The following is a 20,444-nucleotide window of genomic DNA, read 5'->3' on the forward strand; positions in this document are numbered from 1 at the left end:
CTTTCCAGGAAACGCAAGAATAGCCTTCGAAAGACATGCGCACAGGAGCTTCGAGGTGCTGCCCATGGATGGCGCCCGAGGCCGCGGGTCATCATCATCATCTTTTCTTCTGCCGCGAGCTTCTGCTACTGTACTTCCGCTATCCGTATCAGCATCGGTATCGCCAGGTCTAACTTTGTTCTGTTCTGGCTGTCAAAGCATGCGTTTTTTGGTGGCTGTGTTAGCGTGGTCGCTCGGCATAGTTGTTGCTCTCGTGGGCTGTCGTTCTTCACTTTTTCATGAACTGCCTCCGAGCATTGTCACTGTTGCACGATGGGCAAGCACCTCAACAGCTACACGGCGGGCTTTAAACTGAAAGTATTCGCTCTCAAACACGGCAAGCGTGCCACGGGCAGAAAATTTGACGTGGACGAGAAGTGTGTCCGACGGTGGTGCAGACAAAGGGATGCGTTGAAGAATACCAGCTCCAAAAAGGGCGCTTTCCGAGACAAGCCATGCAAATTTCCTGAGCTAGAAGAAGAGCTGCTATGCTATTCAATGGAAGTGCGGAACAATGGCTACGCATTGACAACGGACATGCTGCGCGTGAGGGCACAAGCCTTGGCGCGTGCTAAAAGCATACCGCACGAGGACTTCAAGGCTAGTGCCGGCTGGGTACAAAGATTTCTGAAGAGGAAGGGCCTATCATTTCGGCGAAGGACCACGCTGTGCCAGCGGCTGCCCCCCGACTACACCGACAAGGTGCTCAGCTTTTAGAAGTATGTCATCGTTCTGCGTCGTGAGCACAACTATATATTTTCGCAGATAGCGAACGCCGACCAGACCCCCGTGTGGTTCGACTGTCCCGAGAGCTGCACAGTTGAACTGAAAGGAAAGAAGAGTGTTTTCGTGCGGACAACCGGCGCGGAGCGCCAACGGTGTACCGTTACGCTGTGCGTCACCGCGGACGGGCGGAAGCTGCCCCCCTATGTCATCCTGAAAAGAAAAACGATTCCTAAAGGCGTTTTCCCCAAGGGAATTGTAGTTCGCGCCCAAGAAAAGGGCTGGATGGACGATGAGCTTGTGCTCGACTGGGTAAAAAGCGTTTGGGAGAAGCGCCCAGGCGCCATGCTGGCCCGACGATCGCTCCTCGTCTTGGAAAGATTCCGCGGCCACTTGACGGGTAGGGTTAAGGAATGCCTGCGCGGTATCCGCACAGACATGGCCGTGATACCGGGCGGCCTCACCGGCATGCTGCAACCCCTGGATGTAAGCGTCAATCGGCCTTTTAAGGTTGAATTTCGAAGGCAGTATTCGGAATGGATGGCCAATGGCAATCACGACGAGACGCCGACAGGGCGGCTTAACAGGGCACCGCTCGCGACTGTGCTTGGATGGATTTTGTCCGCGTGGAATTCCGTGTCGACCGACATAGTAACCCGGAGTTTCAAAGTGACCGGAATTACAAACAGTTTAGACGGGACCGAAGACGACTTTCTGTGGGCTGAACATTTACCTGAACACAGCACCAGCTCGGAGTCTGAAGACTCCGTGAGTGATGCCTGAACGGTAAATAAATGCCGCGCATTCCAGATTGGTTTGCTTTCACTTGAAAAAAAAAATAATTTTTCGAAAATCGCGTGTATGGGCCGCACCCCGAAATTTGCCCCCCGAATCTGGGAAAAAAAGTGCGGCCCTTATACGCGTTTATACGGTATTTGCTGTGTTTCTGCAACACTGATTGGACAAGAGAACTGTAGGTTCCATAGTGCTGCCAACTCTTGCAGGATGGAGCATAGGAGCCGCAATTCAGAAGCTAAGCCAGCTCATACTTTCAAAGGATACAAAACTAGACATGGTGCACATAGTTCCGGACATGTTCTTAAGAGTTCATGTCATTCTGAGACACCTGGATGGTCAAGATAGGGACATGAGGTCGTGTCAGAAGCTAAGCCAGCTCATACTTTCAAAGGATACAAAACTAGACATGGTGCACGTAGTTCCGGACATGTTCTTAAGAGTTCATGTCATTCTGAGACACCTGGATGGTCAAGATAGGGACATGAGGTCGTGGCTGCTAAATTGTTTATAACTGAATTTCTTTTTGATGCGGTTCCGGTTTTGGTTCCAACAACCGAACTATGGCTGCGACATGTAAGGAGTGTTTATATGATGTGAGGCATGAGAAAGACTGCCAATATAATTGTTCAGACATTGTTGTCATTCCAACTTGTCAAGCAGGCCTGCTGTGATTATACTGAAACATTTCTTGATGCCTCACGTGACCCTAGCACTTCTTACAGGTCACACACATTGTTCGGTTGACGAATGAGAAACAGCTTTAAAAAAGAAATTCAATTCAAAATTATTTAGCGGTCGCAGGTGAGTACCATGTGAACATTCACATACCGTATAATCCTGTATAAGGGTCGCACCCCATTTTGGACTAGATAATTGAGAAAAAACTATGGTTACCAGTTTTTTAAAAACAGGCCGCACCTTCAAAGTTCACACCCGAATTTAAAAATAAAGTGCAGACCTTACACAAGCTTATACAGTATTTTAATGTCTTGTGTATCATTACAGAGAATAAACATGCAATTAAAATTAGTTGTCTAAAGTTTCATAGCAAAGTTGGCACCACAATGCACACTGCTCCAGACCCCTCTCCTGGAGCACATGGGAAAGAACAGTCTGTTCCTGTGCTTGGTCGATGCAGAAAACAGTTAAATGCTACTTGCTACCTGGCAGCAATAGGTAAAGTACAGAGGAAATACTGGTGTAGATGCACATGCACAGCACAAGTCATCTCTGAGGCTACACAAAAAGCTCACCTAGCTCGCTTTGTCCTCGGTTCTTCATCTTTGGAGCTGCCTGCTTGCTGCTCCTCTTCAGCTACTTCAGCAAGCACAGGCCTTGCGAAAAAATAGAAAAGAATAAAAGAGAGTATGGATGCTGCTCAAGCATGCAAACCGCTAAATGCATATGTACACTTCCCCGTTTTTCCCTTTCATAGCATAGCAGAACCCCACTATAGTAAACTCTGTTATAGTAAATACTCTGTTATAAGTAAAGTGAAGTTTATTTATTTATTCAAGTTACTCACAGGCTCCTTTACATTGGAGCATTGTGTGAGTGGGGCAGTACATAGAAGTTAGAGAACAGCGCAAAAAAAAAAAACACAAAATAAGGACAGAAAATAAGGACAGAAGAAAAACTTTATACAATAGTTAGCAAGAGGCACTCAGAAGAATACAAATAAAGTAATACAACACACAATAATTACGTGTTTCAAAATGTGGCAACATGGAAATGGAACACGATTTGACAGAGAGGCTAAAAAGTGCACAAGTTAGTTCACAAGTTGTCCTCCCATTTTGCCTTCCATAGATGACTGTACATTTTTCTTTTTTCGGTTATAGTAAGGATTTTTTTTCCTCAAAGAAACGGCTATAGTAAAGAGCGCCTGGCCTTGGCGATGTACTTCTTGTGGAATGATGACATCGCAGTATGTGCGAAGTCTAGGATCGCGAGGCAAATTGATACCGAAACGATAAAACGGCTGTCTTTGAGGTGGCTTCACCACCAAGCTGAAGAGCTGGTGGTGCCAACTCTTTTAAGATCTTGAGGCCATGAGCCAAAGCGTGTGGCGTGCACGGAAAAAGTGGAGCTGGCTTTGAGCGTAAAAAGAAGGTGGTGCGAGTCGCTGAGAAAGGAAAGTCAGTAAAGGTGTAGTGAGGACTAGAAAAGGGAAGAAAAGGGCGTGCGCTTCTAGCATGGCAGTGCGAAGCACAGGGAAGCAGTGGCAAGAAGGGGAGGCGCGGCGGCACTGCGTATGAATTTGTTGCATGTGTTTCTTTACTACCTCTAAAATTATGCTGAAGACGCAGAACACGATGCCGTGATCATGGAAAGCTTTGGTTTTCACATGAAATCAAACTCACTTTATTTTAGTAGCCTTATTGTATTCATCTAAATACGTTACTTACACAAGGCATAGACGATGACGTAGCCGCCACGGTGGCTTAACGGTTATGTCACTCGGCTACTGACCCGAAAGACGCGGGTTCGACCCCGGCCGCGGTGGTTGCATTTCCGTGGAGGCAAAATGCTAGAGGCCCATGTACTGTGCGATGTCAGTGCCTGTTTAAAAACCCCAGGAGGTCGAATTTTCCGGAGTCCTTCGCTACGATGTCCCTCATAGCCTGTGCCGCTTTGTGACGTTAAACCCCCACAACCAAGCCATAAATGATGTCCTAAATATGATAATGTGATAAACAAAAATAATTATCACATAAAGGAAAAATAAGAGCGGGACGTAAGGTATTTCTACGTGTATCTTTTGTGACCCACACTTCGTGCTTAGTAACCAGCCAGAGAGAGCCATGTCATTACCAACAACCGATATAGTAGGGAGTTTTGCTGGTCCGAGATGCTTTACTACAGAGGTGTTCTACTGTATGTATCAGCACAATACTGTCATGGTGTCGTGACAAAAATCAAACAGGCAGGCAGATGAAGACTTCAAAAACAGTGTTTAAAACTTGTGACAAAGAAACGGGCTCAGCAACAGCGATACTGACATATACAGTTGGAAACTAAAGAGGTTAGAATTAGAATGGCCAAGGCTCTCAGATGCATCGTATTTAAGCATGATGAAGTTCCTACATAATGTAGCAGGTGCGCAACATCCGCCACAATCTTGAACATTGCATAAATGCATGCGTGCGGTCACAAATAAACTTGTCAAGTCACAGGAATGTGGTACCGTAAAAACCCGCGTATAGTACGAGGTTTTTTTCCTATTATTAGCACCTCAAATTTCCGCCTCGTATTATTTGCGGATCCGAACAAAAATTTGTTTTGCTCGAAGTTTTGGTTTCGTTATTGCCGCGTGGTTACGGCTTGGCTTTGTTATTGATTTGTGGCTACGGCTTGGCTTCGTTACCCGTGACGGCGTGGCTAGGGCTAGCGTGGCCTTCCTGACAGCGTACGCGCCGACGCATAAACCACGCTTCGCGAAGGGAAGGTTCTTTTTTTCTGCCATGGAGGAGCACGATGTCAGGGCCACGAAAACAGCATTCGGCTGCTTTCAAGAGAAAGGCTATTTTAGTTGCCGAGAACATCGGCAACAGTGCGGCCGGGAGGCAGTTCGGCGTCACCGAGGGAAGCATCTGCGGATGGCGGCGACAAAAGGAAGCACTTTTCGCCTGCAGCGGAACGCGAAGAAGCTTTCGCGGCCCGAAGAATGGGTCATACCCAGAAATTGAACTGGCCCTGACGGAGTTCGTAAGAGAACAGCGAGCCGCACATCTACCTGTGAGCGTGGAGCTCATGCAGGTAAAAGCTAGGGAGCTTGCTAGAGAAACAGGTATTCCAAGCACCGCCTTCAAAGCGAGCAAGCACTGTATGGGCTCCGTGCGCTGCAGTTTGGCGCGCGCGAGTGGCGCCACCTGGTTAACAGCGGTGGCGAAAGGCGGACGCAGCCAACGCAGCTCTCTGGTTCAGTTTGCAGTGAGCGAGGCGAGCGGTGAGGTGTTTCGTCCGAAGGCGAAAACAAACTTGGATAATTATGGGTGCTCTACCTACTGCTGTGTTTAATGAATGTCATAACATCTATAAAAACACTCCAGTCAAGGTACCGGGTATATTTTAACGCTTTCCCTGGACATCGTGCATGCTCGCTCATGCTCAGAGGGTCTGCTGGATATGAGTGCACTGTGGAATTAAATTCATGACTGTGAATGGGAAAGGGTTTACACTGACTGGGGTGTTTTGAACGTGCCATCATTGGTAGAAGTTGCTTTATGTCTCTGTAGAGGGAAGGAATGCGCTCAGTAAGTCACACGAAATGGTCTACGGTGAAGTTCTTGGAGCTAGCATCTGAAGTTTATGTCTTCGTTTATTATGCTCATATGTGGTTCAGCGTGTCAATTTGTTACTAGTTCTTTTTTCGTGCGTGTGTGTATACTGTGGGAGCGATGTCGTACTTCTGAGAGTGCTTATGTCGTTTTTAACAATGTTTCACCTAAGCTTTTGTGTATATTTGCATCATTTTATTTCCTACGGTGGTTTAAAATTTTTGTATCTTTATTTGTTGCAATTCTGAGATCTCAAATCCCGTTCTGGACGAATAAAAAGAAAAATAAAGAGTGGCTCAAATTTCCCTATATATTTTCTTTGGATTTCACAACATCGCTACACCCTTAATTTCTGGAATTAATCTTTTGATTTGATGGGGTTTTATCGTCCCACTGCAACTCAGACTATAAGGGGCTCCATAGTAGGAGGTTTTAGATAATACCAACCACTTGGGGTTCTTTAACGTGCACTGACATCGCGCAGTACGCGGGCCTCTAGAATTTTGCCTTCATCGAAATGCGACCGCCGCAACCAGGATCGAACCCGAGTCATTTGGGTCAGCAACTGGGCACCATAACCACTGAGCCACCGTGGCGGCCTTTCTCGAGTTAAGTATTTACCAAAAGAAAAATACGACCAAAACAATTCATGTAATTGGTGCCTTCATGAAATTCCTTAAATGAAAGTCCTCTCACTGTGGAAGATACATAGCAAGAAACCCATCGTTTTTTTGTATGCTTAGAGCTATTGTTCTCTGAAGGGAATGCATAAACTAAAGCAGGGTCAATCCTGCAGGATGCAGAGCACTATCATCTGATATGTGTAGCAAGATTACGCTCTTCGCAATTCTAGCCGACCATTCACACAGTGGATGTCACAGTGGATGTAAATTGCATAGCTGATTTCATTATCTGAGGCGATCATAGACTTGTTTCTCAAATTGTAAAGGTACTTAATTAATCTCAATAAGCTCAACTGCGCTGCCGAATATGGCAGTGCCGTCGGTACTGCAACACAATCATGGTTGCTCGGAATCGGTGATCAGGCAACCTGAAAGCAATTGAAACTAAGCGTAGGAGCGGTGGCGGCAAGGCTTTCAATGCGTTGAAATCAGCAGAGAAGCAGGCGTTAACTTAGAACGGCATCGCGGTCAGTGCGCGTCTGCAATGCGGCCAGGCCGACGCGAACGCATCGGGCATGGAAGAAGGCGCAGGGACACCATGTAGGTGGGCGCGCGCTCTCCCCTCGAGAGACCGGCAGTGACTGAGCGTCCGGTTAACGCGACGAGTGCCACGAGGCGGCGCTGGCGATGTGGTCGCTGCTGGCGCCACCATACCAGCGCACGGAGCCCATACCGGTACATGTGCCGTGCTGAGTTTTCGTTACGGCGGCGAACGTCGATTTCCCAAAAACTGCCCGAATCGTTTGAAGAGCTGCTGGTGGCTTTTCAGCGCCACATTATTTCTTTACGGAAGTCCAAGAACTTTCAGCTAGGGCAAATAGGCAACGCTGACCAAACGCCAGTTTATCTGGACATGCCATCACCCCTCACAGTGCACGAAAAGGGTTCCAAACAAGTTTGCGTCCGGTCTACCGGCAATACCGGCAACGAGAAGACTCGGGTTACGGTCATGCTATCGTGCACAGCAGACGGCCACAAGCTCCCACCCTATGTCGTGTTCAAACGCAAAACAATGCCGAAAGGTGGGGAGCTGCCAAAGAATGTTATCGTGAGATGCCACGAGAAAGGTTGGATGAACGAGGGTCTTGTCCTTGACTGGGTGAAGTCCGTGTGGTGTAGGCGGCCCGGTGCACTATTGTCCTTCCCGTCGATCCTCGTGCTGGACGCGTTTCGCTGCCATTTGGCCGACTCGGTCAAGAGAGTGTTACGCGATTGCAGCACTGAACTTGTCGTCATCCCAGGCGGAATGACTTCCCAGCTGCAGCCACTTGACGTTTGCGTAAACAAGCCTTTCAAGGACGCGGTCAAGCGGTGCTACGCTGAGTGGATGCGCTCAGGTGAGCCTGCAGTGACGCCGACTGGGCGGCTGAAGCGGGCATCGCCAGCCACGCTGTGCAAGTGGATTGTGGACGCGTGGGCAAGCATTCCTGCGGACCTTGTGCGTCGGTCTTTCAAAAAGTGTGGCATATCAAATGCCCTCGATGGCACAGAAGATGAGTGCCTGTGGGAAGATTTGTCCGACAAAGAAATCTCCGAAGAAAGCGCTGTTGAGGATGAGAGCGATTGAAGTGCGGTGTTTGATTGCAATAAATGCCTTTCTTCGTGCTTACCTGGTTTACCTCACTCGTATTATACGCGGATAAATTTATTTTTTTTCTATTTCGCGTCTCTAAAATTTCACCACGTATTATATTCGGGTTCGTATTATATGCGGGTTTTTACGGTACTTGCCCCTAACAAAGACAAAAATAGCACCATGCATCTATTGAGAAGACAAGAGAAAGGAAATGAGGTGCTCGTTATGATGCATATGTATGAAGGAAGCAAGGAAGCAAGCAGTCACCGAAACCAAGGAGCACAGGGGAATGTTTCTATCTTATATTAAATTCATATTGTTGATCAATGGGTAATTAATAGTGTAATTAATTTATAGCTGAATGGTAACTTATTAGAAGGTAAAAAGCAAAAACAAATACATGCTGCCGCTGGGATCCGAACATACCACCTCCGAATTTCCTGTCCATCATCATCATCAACCTGACTACACCCACTGCAGGGCAAAGGCCTCTCTTTCATGTCTCCCTGTCCTTTGCCAGCTGCACCCATGCTAGGCCTGCAAACTTCTTAATTTCGTCCACCCACCTAACCTTCTGCCGCCCCCTGCTATGCTTGCCTTCTCTTGGAATCCACTCCGTTACCCTTAACGACCAGCGGTTATCTTGCCATTGCAGCTGCCTGCCCAAGCCCATTTCTTCCTCTTGATTTCGACAAGGATATCATTAACCCGCCTTTGTTCCCTCACCCACTTTGCCTGCCCACTTCTGGTCTCTTAACGTTACACCTATCATTTTTCTTTCTATGGCTCCCTGCGTTGTCCTCAACTTAAGCTGAACCCTTTTCGTTAGCCTCCACATTTCTGCCCCGTAGGCGAGTACCGGTAAGGTACACTTTTCTCTTCAGGAACATTGGTAAATTGCCATTCATGATCTGAGAGAACAAGCCATATGTACTTCACCCCGTTCTTAGCCTTCTAGTTACTTCCCCCTCATGATCTGGATCAGCTGTCATTACCTGCCCTAAGTAGACGTATTCCTATTCCTTTACCACTTCCAGCACCTCGCTGCCAATTGTAAACTGCTGTTTCCTTGCTAGGCTGTTGAACATTACTTTGGCTTTCTGCATGTTAATTTTTAGACCCACCATTCTGCTGTGCCTATCTAACTCATAAATCATGATTTGCAGTTCACCTCCTGAGTGACTCAGCCAGGCAATGTCATCAGCAAATCGCAGATTATTTAGGTAGTCTCCATTAACTGTTATCCCCAACTGTTTCCAATTCAGTGCTCTACCAACTAAGCTACCCTCATCCATAGTGGTGACCGTGGTATGTGCCGTATTACCGCGAGTGACACGAGGAATGTGATGGAACGGCGAGAGCGGAAGCTTAGCGAAAACCGTCTTATGCTACCTATGGCATGAAGACTGCCAGAAAAGGCATGAAGACTGCCAGAAAAGACACTCTTGTTAAGCTATTGAGCACACAATAGCCTAACGAGGGCCTCGGTTAGCAGACAGTGGTGCACACGATCATTTCGCATGGCTACTACATTACAGGTTGCATACTGCTATATGCCGCCTAATCAAGCAGTATACATGTCTGTGGACATAACTGTTTTTGTACTGTATGGTACTCAGTCAGTCACAAGTTCTGCTTAAGGATAGTTCTAAAGAGCCCATACTATTTAAAAACCAAAAACGTAAGGACAACAAAATTTGCTTGTTGCATTTCTTGAATTTTTTTTCCTTACTGAACAAATATTCGATTTTATATTTGAAGGAATTTTTTCCAAATATTCGTATTCAATTTGTTTTCGAAAATTCCAGTAATCGCCCATCCCCAATGAAAAGGAATAAAGTGGCGGTAGCGAAACATTAAAAAACTCCTAGTACCCTCAGTACAGTGAAAGCTCGATAATTCGAACCTTGATAATTCGAACCTCGATAATTTGAACTACATTACTCGGTCCGGCCAAGCTGCATAGACATCTGTGTGTAAAAAAGCCCGTTAATTTGAAAGCGAGTCGGTTCCGCTACGGATAATTCGAACTACGCGCCGCTGCGTCTGGGCGGCTTGGCACACAACACATGGCCAAATAAAAAAAAAGAAAAGCCCCCCCACATTGTTAAATGCTGCGCACGTCCTAAATGGGGACAGAAGATGGAACCAGATAAAGCCGTGGAAGAGTGGGTAAAGCCTAAATGACGCCATCACCGGCGCGGCGGCCGGCGGCACCGGAGGGCAGGGGTTGGCGGCCGGTGGCTGCCTACCCCCTTTTCCGCGAAGCCTCCGAAACTCGCAACTAAATACCGTATTTACTCGAATCTAACGCGCACCTTTTTTCCGATATATCGGGTCCAAAAATTGGGTGCGCGTCCGAATCGAGTACGACACTAAATCTCCGATATCATATCGCCACCAGCATTTCAAAATGGCCGCCCCGTACGCACTTCGAGCCTAGCTGTCTATGCCTAGTCATCCTAGCTGCAGTAGCGTCCTCCTCGTGCTTAGCCTACCCGTTTTCTGCGTTTGATCTACCAGCATGCACGTGCCGACAGCGAAGATACGTCGAGTTCATCATGATGCCGCATTCAAAAGGAAAGTTATCATGCATGCAGAGACAGACGGAAATCAGGCCGCATCACGCGCATTCGGAGTTCCAGAAACATGCGTGTGGGACTGGCGCAAGCAGAAGGAAAAGATTTTCGCCAGCAAGGCTACACGAAAGGATTTCAGTGGACCGAAGCAGGGCCGGTTCGCCGAAATAGAAGAGCTGCTCACAGAATACATGCAAGAGCAGCGAGCGGCGCAGCGGCCAGTGACGACTGATCTGCTCAAAGTCCGGGCGATGCAGTTAGCCCTACAAACGGGGCTCACGCGGAGCGACTTCAAAGCGAGCAGGTGTTGGCTGTCAAATTTTATGAAGAGAAAAGGGTTTTCTCTTCGAAGGCAGACGGGGATATGCCAGAAGTTGCCCGAGGAGTATGAAGAAAAGCTGCACAGTTTTCAGCGGTACGTTTTGAATTTGCGCCGCAGGAACGGCTACCATCTCGGCCAGATTGGAAATGCCGATCAGACACCGCTCTACTAGGACATGCTTGCCACCACAACTGTTGAAAGAAGGGGGCGAAGCAAGTGCGCGTGTTGTCTTCCGGCCACGAAAAAACGCGTCACCGCAATGCTTTGTTGCACCGCGGATGGACACAAGCTGCCCCCGTATCTTATATTCAGACGCAAGACGCTCCCGAAAGGAATCGTGTTTCCGAGTGGCGTGATTGTGCGCGCAAATGAAAAAGGTTGGATGACGACGGACTTGGTCGCCGACTGGATTGATCACGTCTGGCGCAAGAGACCCGGCGGCAGTTTGGGCCTGCGTGCGATGCTTGTGCTTGACGCTTTCAGGTGCCATCTTGACGAACGCATCAAGGACAAGCTCGCTGCATGCAACACCGACCTTGTCGTGATACCTGGCGGCATGACATCGCAGCTCCAGCCGCTCGATGTTTGTTTAAACAAGCCGGTTAAAGACAGGATTCGGGCGCTCTACAACGAATGGCTTGTGAATGGCAGCCATGAATTCACTCCCAGCAACAGAATTAAGCGTCCCTCGCTGCAAGACTTCACTGGATGGGCGAAAGATGCATGGTGCACGATACCGTCTGCCATGGTCAGCAAGGCCTTTAAAAAATGTGGTATATCGAATGCCATGGATGGCACCGAGGATGAAATGCTTTGGTCCGTCGACAGTGATAAGGAGTTGTCTGACAGCGACGACGAGTGAAAACAATCTTGGCAAGATAAGCCGTTTCCTTTTGTGTGTGTGTGTTTTATTATCGCAACTTTAGCGCATCGAGATTAAACCTTTGTTTTTCCAAACGAGACAAAGTTGTATTAGTGTATGAAAGCGTGAGGTGCGTGGTACTTTTTTTTTTTTTTTTGCGAAGGAAAACACGGGTGCGCGTTACAATCGAGGGCGCGTTAGATTTGAGTAAATACGGTACTCGTTAATCCGGAAATAGGGATAAGTACTGTCGGCGCGGTCCCGGCCAACGCCCATAAAAGGCTATATGACTTCGGACGGGCGCTACAAATTACGTGCGAAAAACTTTTGTTTTTTTTTTTTTTTGCGAGTGTCGTCCATCCTTCCACCCATCAGTCGCCAAGGGAAGCACGCGGTCAGCCGGCTTTTAGCATCGTTCACTGTGAACAGCGTTTGCTGCTATCGTGCGTTCCAATGATTGAGCGGCAGTAGACAGCATCCATCGCCATGGCGCATTAAGGCGAACATATTGAAAGTAAAGCTTGCGCAACCGGAGAAGTGCTGGCACTCTGCCAAGTCAGTGCCTCCTCTATTTTTATAGAGGAGGTGCTGGCCAAGTTCCCTTGGCAGATAACATCACACCTTGATGTTATCGCTGCGCAGGATCTTGGCGCACTGCCAAGAAATGCGTTGTGGATGGTGAGGGTGGGTGAGGGTGCGAAACAGAGGAAAGCTTTAACGACTGGCGTTTTTTTTTTTTTTTTCAAATTCTTAGGCAAAAATCGGGGTAGGTGGGTTCATTATGCGAGTGGGCTTGTTACGCGAGTAAGTATGGTACATATACCGTAATGCAAATGGTTCTTGTCAGTTTTTTTCGAGGCCATTCGATAATTCGAGCATCGGATAATTCAAACTTTTTCCCGGTCCCGTGAAGTTCGAATTAACGACCTTTACTGTACAACATAGCCTTGTTTTCATGGGATGCACAGTCACCCAGTGTGAACGGCCATCACCTTGCTGTGCTTCGCCTTCCTCGCGGTGTTTTGCTTGCTGTAGCTTCTTGGCGCCTGGAACGCGGTTGTGGTGATGCTGCAACATCTTTCTTCGGGCTCTCCTTGCTGATAAAAAAAGAGAGACAGAAATAAGAAACTGATTGTTGTGCATTTTCATCCCCAAAGCCCACTCATGCCCCCATTACCACAGGAGATCAATCAAGCAGTGTTGAGAAGGTGTGATGTCTTCCTTGGTGATACAGTCCTTCTAGTTATTACCATTTTCCCTGAAGGCTGTCATATGTATTGCAGTATAGGGTGCTGAACAAGGACACAATTCTTAATTTCCAATTTTCAACCTTTCTGAACCTCTCAAAACATTCCGAGAGGGGAAAACCCACCTAACAGAAGCCAATTATACGTTTCCTAATTCTTAATAAAGTCAAGCCTCATTAATTCGGCCCCTCTTAGTTCGAAAATTCGGCTAATTCGGTCCCCCTGCTTCCTAACGTCAAAAATGCACATAAATCAATGGCACTACACACTTGTTAATTCGGAGTGAAATCGCGACACCGCTGCAGATATCTGCCAGCATTGTGCCCTCACTGTACGGCTGCACCACTTCACAGTTGTCACCGAGTGCATGTGATCGAGCAAAGCCCAGATTTTTCACAGGGCAAAATAAATTGCCATCTTCACTTGCACTCCAGAAAAACTTTGTTGAAGCGGAAGCCCGCTCTGAAAGAAGTTGATTGTGGGGGGAAATTGATTGCATTACTTTGTATTTTCTCCTGGAGGGGAACCCAAAGCACTTTGCTGTAGCGGCGATTTCACCGTAGCAACGTTTACTGTAGCAGGGTTTATGTCCATTTAGACATGCACTGTCATCATCACAATGACGATTAACTAAAACACTTACCTTGCCCTCTCATGCTGCTGGTCTTTTGCACTTGAGCTACCTGCCTGCTCATCCTCTGGAATTACTTCTGCAGCGATAACAGGCCTTAAAGAACGAAAGAATATGATGAAATAACGAGGAGCATTGGCTAACGCTTGAGCACATAAACATTTCAATGCATTTGTTTTTATCCTGTCTCTCACTCTGCAGAACTAGTAGCCCATTGTCAGCTGCAACTTCTGTTCAAAGAGCAGGCCGATTCACGGAGCAGTCTTCAGCATGCAATTTTTTATAAACGTTCCAAAATATGGCAGAGCCTGCTTGGCTGCAATTTTGAAACAGTGTTTAAACAGCGTTTAAAACTTGTGACAAAAAAAAGGGCTCGGCAGCAGCAATACTGCTTCATACAGCTGGAAACTAAAGGGGTTAGAATTAAAACGGCCAAGGCTCCCAGATGCATCGTAAGTTCCTGCACAGAGTAGCAGGCGCGCAACACCCGCCACAATCTTGAACATTGTATAAATGAATGCGTGCGGTCACAAATAAACGTGTCAAGTCACAGGAGTGCAGTACTTGCCCCTAACAAAGCCAGAAATAGCACCATGCATCTATTGAAAAGACAAGGGAAGGGAAATGAGGGGCTCATTATTAAGTATATGTATGAAGGAAACAAACAGTCACCGAAACCAAGGAACACAAGGGAATGTTTCTATCTTTTATTAAGGGGGACATGGCTTTTTTCGATTTTTTCGTGATTTCGAATCGATTTTTTCGCGATTTTCTAAAACTTACTTTTTCGAAATCTACAGCTAATAATCCCTAAATTCACAAGGTTTCCAGTCCCGTGGTTCAGTATTTTGAGCGCACGATCAATTTATAACATCCCTGTGAACTGAATTCTACGCAAAAACCGCTTTTTGTTGCAGCGCGTAGCTCTTTTTCCACGCGCGCGATCGCAGCCATCTTGGTCTTGTTGGAAAGAGAGGCTTTATTTCTTCAATTTCCCACCACAAACGGCTCTGACCGTTCGCTGGTGACGTCGAAATCCGCGCGCAAAGAAAAGTCCTAATGCGCGGCCCTATTCGTCGAGCTAGCACACGTGACCAAAAAGCGCGCTGTGATTGGCTGCGCGAGGCTCCCGCCGGCTGCTCTACTCCGCAGGCAAGACGGCTCACTTCAGTGAGCGGCTCGGAATGTCTCCGCTCACTGAAATGAACCGGCTCATTTGAACGGCTCAACGGCTCATTTAAATCTGTAAGGGTGATCGGGTCGCTCAGGAGCGAGTGAGCCGTGGTTCTTTCCTTTCCGCTCCCTCTCTCCCCAAGTGCGGCGCAGCGACCTTTTTTTTTTCTTTTCCTTCTGCATGCTCCCGGCTCACCTGTCTGGACCCGCTCCTTCAAGCACGTCTCTAGCTCTTTTTTTTTTTTCTCTCCCTTGCTACCACCTCATCCGTCTGGCCTGGCTCCCTCGCTCGCTCCTAACGCCCTCTCCCCCGCGATGCGCACTCCCCCCCCCCAACAGAGCAGCGACCATACCCTCCTGTCTTTTGAACCGCTCTTTCGGAAGAACGAGTGTTTCTGTAAAAGAGAGCGGCAGTTCTTTTGGAGAGCCGGTTCTCTCGTTCAGTGAGCCATGCCGACCCGTTCAGTGAGCCGTGCCCAACCGTTCAGTCAGAGCCGGGTCTTCTGGTGGCAAAGTGCCTACTGCTGGGCGAGTTGGCTGAGAGCCGGTTCTTTTGGAGAGGCGGTTCTCTCATTCAGTGAGCCGTGCCGACCCGTTCAGTGAGAGCCGTTCTTTTGGAGAGCCGGTTCTCTCGTTCAGTGAGCCGTGCCCAACTGTTCAGTCAGAGCCGGGTCTTCTGGCAAAGTGCGTACTGCTGGGCGAGTTGGCTGAGAGCCGGTTCTTTTGGAGAGCCGGTTCTCTCATTCAGTGAGCTGTGTCGAACTGTTCAGTCAGAGCCGGGTCTTCTGGCAAAGTGCGACTGCTGGGCGAGTTGGCTGAAAGCCGGTTCTTTTGGAGAGGCGGTTCTCTCATTCAGTGAGCCGTGCCGACCCGTTCAGTGAGAGCCGTTCTTTTGGAGAGCCGGTTCTCTCGTTCAGTGAGCCGTGCCCAACTGTTCAGTCAGAGCCGGGTCTTCTGGCAAAGTGCGTACTGCTGGGCGAGTTGGCTGAGAGCCGGTTCTTTTGGAGAGCCGGTTCTCTCATTCAGTGAGCTGTGTCGAACTGTTCAGTCAGAGCCGGGTCTTCTGGCAAAGTGCGACTGCTGGGCGAGTTGGCTGAGAGCCGGTTCTTTTGGAGAGGCGGTTCTCTCATTCAGTGAGCCGTGCCGACCCGTTCAGTGAGAGCCGTTCTTTTGGAGAGCCGGTTCTCTCGTTCAGTGAGCCGTGCCGACCCGTTCAGTGAGAGCCGTTCTTTTGGAGAGCCGGTTCTCTCGTTCAGTGAGCCGTGCCCAACTGTTCAGTCAGAGCCGGGTCTTCTGGCAAAGTGCGACTGCTGGGCGAGTTGGCTGAGAGCCGGTTCTCTCATTCAGTGAGCCGTGTCTACCCGTTCAGTGGGAGCTGTTCTTTTGGAGAGCCGGTTCTCTCATTCAGTGAGCCGTGCCGACCCGCTCAGTGAGAGCCGTTCTTTTGGAGAGTCGGTTCTCTCTCGTTCAGTGAGCCATGCCAAACCTTTCAGCCAGAGCCTTATAGATGGCGCGCAAATCGCACCCGGCAGAAGAACTGGCTCCAACAAAACGGTTCAGCACGGCTCACTGAATGGGCTCTCCAAAAGAGCCGCCGCTCACTTTTACCGAGCCACGGCTCACTCGCTCTTTTAAAAGAGCGGCTCAAAAGATCCGGCTCGCTCCTGAGCGACCCATCTCTACGACGACGCGTCTCTTCGTTCTTTGTGACAAGTGTGCAACGATGTCCGATCCAACGGGAAAGTTCACCACGAGGCACAAGTTCGGCAGAAGAAAGAAGCGATCTCATTATAGCTTCTAGAAGCGTGCCATTCCTTTGGAGGTCATCGAGAACAGTCCGCCTCCACCGGTAAGCGATGCCGAAGCCGCGGACAGTGCTGAAGTAGGCCTAGCCAGCTCGTCGACGAGTTCAAGTGTTGCGGACAGTGGCCGCATTCTGCGTGACACTGCAATGTTGCAGCGTGCAGATTTGGTGCAGAGAGAGTTTGAAACACAAGAAAAACTTCAAGTTCTTGCTTCAAAGACCGAAATGACGCGAAAGCTGGATATTCTTACTCGCGCTGACGACGATGTGGTTGCGCCAGTTGACATCGAGCCGGGTTTCGTTATCGTCAACTTGAACTCCGTGAACGCGATGATGTCGTGCGTGAAGTGCAAAGTGTGTGGCGGTAGCGTCACTGTAGGCAGAGGCGAACGAGAATATGTCCTCGCGATAAAGATTGTTATCAGGTGTGCTTGCTGCGGTGATGTTGCGTCGGCGTGGAGTTCGCCCCGCGTGAACGGCAACCAGAAGGCCAACCCTTTCGTTGTGAACATTCTTGCTGCGCGCGCGAAGCAAGCCACTGGGAATCGGCAAACGGCGCTAAACGACGTTTTTGCCGCGATGAACATATCACACCGCGGCCTTCACACCAAAGCATGGCAAGGTATGTGAAGACGAAGTTGGCGCCCGCAGCAGCTCTTGCTGCCGAGAAGCAGACGACGCAGTGCGCGCAATCAGTTCGGGAGCTGTACGACGACTTGAAGCTTGGGAATCCCGGAAACATTGCCGGGTCATACGATGGTTCCTGGATGACACACGGCCACTCGTCGCACATTAGCGTCGGCATGGTCATCGAGCTCTTCACGGGGCCAGTTCTCGATTTTGTTGTGCTCAGCAACTTCTGTGCTGGTTGTGAGCGTGGGCCAAAGGAAGATGATCCGACGTACAAGGCTTGGAAGGAGAGCCACGCCTGCCAGACGGTGAAATGGAAGTTGAAGCCGCCCTCATCCTTTTCCAGAGGTTACTACAACGACATAACCTGAGGTACACCACCCTACTCTCAGATGGTGACAGCTGTGCTTTCCTTGCACTGCAGGAAGCCAAAGTGTATGGGTACATTTCGGTGAAAAAAAAAAAGAATACTGTACCAACCACGTACAGAAATGGATGGGCACAAGCTTGCAAAACCTCATCACAAAACATAAAGGACCTGGATTCTAGCCTTGGCGGTAAAGGCAAACTGACCGCTGACCTAGTTGCAAAGGTGACGCGGTACTATGGCTGGGCCCTGAAGCCTCACAAGGGTGATGTGCAGGGAATGAAGAAAGCAGTGATGGCCACTTATCATCACACAACGTCAAATGACCTGGTGTCAGACCACAGCCATTGCCCACCAGGACCGAGCTCATGGTGCCGCCAAAATGCAGTAAGCGCTAAGGGCGAGACAGCTCCTAAGCACCGCTACAATCTGCCTCCATCATACATATGTGAGGCCCTGTTGCCCGTTTATGAGCGCCTTTCTGACGAGAGACTTCTTGAGTGATGCCAAGGAGCAGTACTCAGAACAGCAATGAGTCCCTTCACTCCTTGATATGGGCATTGGCTCCGAAGTAAAAGCATGCCTCCCTTTTCATTGTACAAGCTGCAATGGCTGAGGCTGTGATGAAATTCAATGCTGGCTTTGAGAGGACATCCACAGCAATACTGAAACAGCTGCACCTAGACCCTGGAGCACTGAGCACGAAGCGCATGGCGCAGAAACACCACCGCCGAGCAGTGGCATCTGCAAAGAAGCGCAAAACCACTTTGGACATGCAGCATGCTTTCAAAAAGCGCCATTTGGGTGGCTGTAGTCAGACTGACTACATTCCTGGTGGCTTTTAGCTACATAGGATGCAATATATGGCACTATTTTTTCAGCATTTTTGATTAAAAGTGGGTTTATTTCTTTTTCTCGTTTTCTCAAAGCACACATTTTTGACTTCTTGCTCATTTGCGGAAGCGATATCTTGGCCTTCAAGGCAGGCAGAACCATAATTTTTGTTGTGGAATGTAGCTAAGAGTGCAGAGCACACAATGTTAGGAGCAGATTTTAGAATTTGGGTTTTAAAATATAGCAGTTCTGCTCTATATCAGACAATAGGGTACCCACGTTTTGAACAGTGAACTTTGCATTGCTCTACCATAGCTAATATTTGTTACATCAAAAAAGTACTCCTAACATTGTATTCCCTATGCTTTCTAGTACCTAGCCATATGTTATCAATTTGTGTAGTGCGGTTATATTTTCATTGTTTCTGCAAATTATGAACCATTAATTTCATATATCTTCGTAAGTAATTGACCTATTGAAAAACAAATCAGATATTTGAAATCAGTGCAAGAAACTGAATAAGGCTGACAAATTTAATAAAATTTGGCCTGAAAATAATAAAATAGCTTTAAGAGCCATGTCCCCCCCAAAGAGCCCATACTATTTAAAAACAAAAACATAAGGACAACAAAATTTGCTTGTTACCATTTTCTTGAATGTTTTTTCTTTACTGAACAAATATTCGATTTCATATTTGAAGGAATTTTCTCTAAATATTCGTATTCAATTTGTTTTCGAAAATTCTAGTATTCACCCACCCCCAATGAAAAGGAATAGAATGGAGGTAGCGAAACATTAAAAAACTCCTAGCACCCTCAGTACAACATAGCCTTGTTGTTACGATGGGATGCACATTGTCACCCAGTGTGAAGGGCCGTTACCTTGCTGTGCTTCGCCTTCCTCGCGGTTGTGGTGATGCTGCAACATCTTTCTTCGGGCTCTCCTTGCTGATAAAAAAAGAGAGACAGAAATAAGAAACTGATTGTTGTGCATTTTCATCCCCAAAGCCCACTCATGCCCCCATTACCACAGGAGATCAATCAAGCAGTGTTGAGAAGGTGTGATGTCTTCCTTGGTGATACAGTCCTTCTAGTTATTACCATTTTCCCTGAAGGCTGTCATATGTAATGCAGTATAGGGTGCTGAACAAGGACACAATTCTTAATTTCCAATTTCCAACCTTTCTGAACCTCTCAAAACATTCCGAGAGGGGAAAACCCACCTCCTAACAGAAGCCAATTATACTTTTCCTAATTCTTAGTAAAGTCAAGCCTCATTAATTCGGCCCCTCTTAGTTCGAAAATTCGGCTAATTCGGTCCCCCTGCTCCCTCCCGTCAAAAATGCACATAAATCAATGGCACTACATGCTCGTTAATTCGGAGTGAAATCGCGACACCGCTGCAGATATCTGCCAGCATTGTGCCCTCACTGTACGGCTGCACCACTTCACAGTTGTCACCGAGTGCATGTGATCGAGCAAAGTGCAGATTTTTCACAGGGCAAAATAAATTGCCATCTTCACTAGCACTCCACAAAAACTTTGTTGAAGCGGAAGCCCGCTCTGAAAGAAGTTGATTGTGGGGGGAAATTGATTGCATTACTTTGTATTTTCTCCTGGAGGGGAACCCAAAGCACTTTGCTGTAGCGGCGATTTCACCGTAGCAACGTTTACTGTAGCAGGGTTTATGTCCATTTAGGCATGCACTGTCATCATCACAATGACGATTAACTAAAACACTCACCTTGCCCTCTCATGCTGCTGGTCTTTTGTACTTGAGCTACCTGCCTGCTCATCCTCTGGAATTACTTCTGCAGCGATAACAGGCCTTAAAAAAAAGAAAGAATATGATGAAATAACGAGGAGCATTGGCTAACGCTAGAGCACATAGACATTT

General features: G+C 47.9%; 1 protein-coding gene across 15 annotated transcripts in view; it reads right to left on the minus strand.

The window, feature by feature from the left end:
* The window catches only part of LOC144099057 (uncharacterized), a 183,607-nt gene that overhangs the window by 126,522 nt on the left and 36,641 nt on the right, over nt 1–20,444 (minus strand). For 8 of the 15 annotated variants that reach the window (XM_077632099.1, XM_077632096.1, XM_077632095.1 and 5 more), the window contains 4 exons: nt 20,292–20,375; nt 19,430–19,495; nt 13,753–13,836; nt 12,855–12,959 (listed from right to left, as the gene is read on the minus strand). In XM_077632099.1, the coding sequence (XP_077488225.1) occupies nt 12,855–12,959; nt 13,753–13,836; nt 19,430–19,495; nt 20,292–20,375 (339 nt within the window). Of the gene's footprint in view, nt 1–2,813; nt 2,895–12,854; nt 12,960–13,752; nt 13,837–19,429; nt 19,496–20,291; nt 20,376–20,444 lie in introns of all 15 variants that reach the window. The other 7 variants (XM_077632101.1, XM_077632097.1, XM_077632092.1 and 4 more) reach the window with 4 other exon arrangements.

Source organism: Amblyomma americanum, chromosome 7 (assembly GCF_052857255.1).
Source record: "Amblyomma americanum isolate KBUSLIRL-KWMA chromosome 7, ASM5285725v1, whole genome shotgun sequence".
Lineage (NCBI taxonomy): Eukaryota > Metazoa > Arthropoda > Arachnida > Ixodida > Ixodidae > Amblyomma > Amblyomma americanum.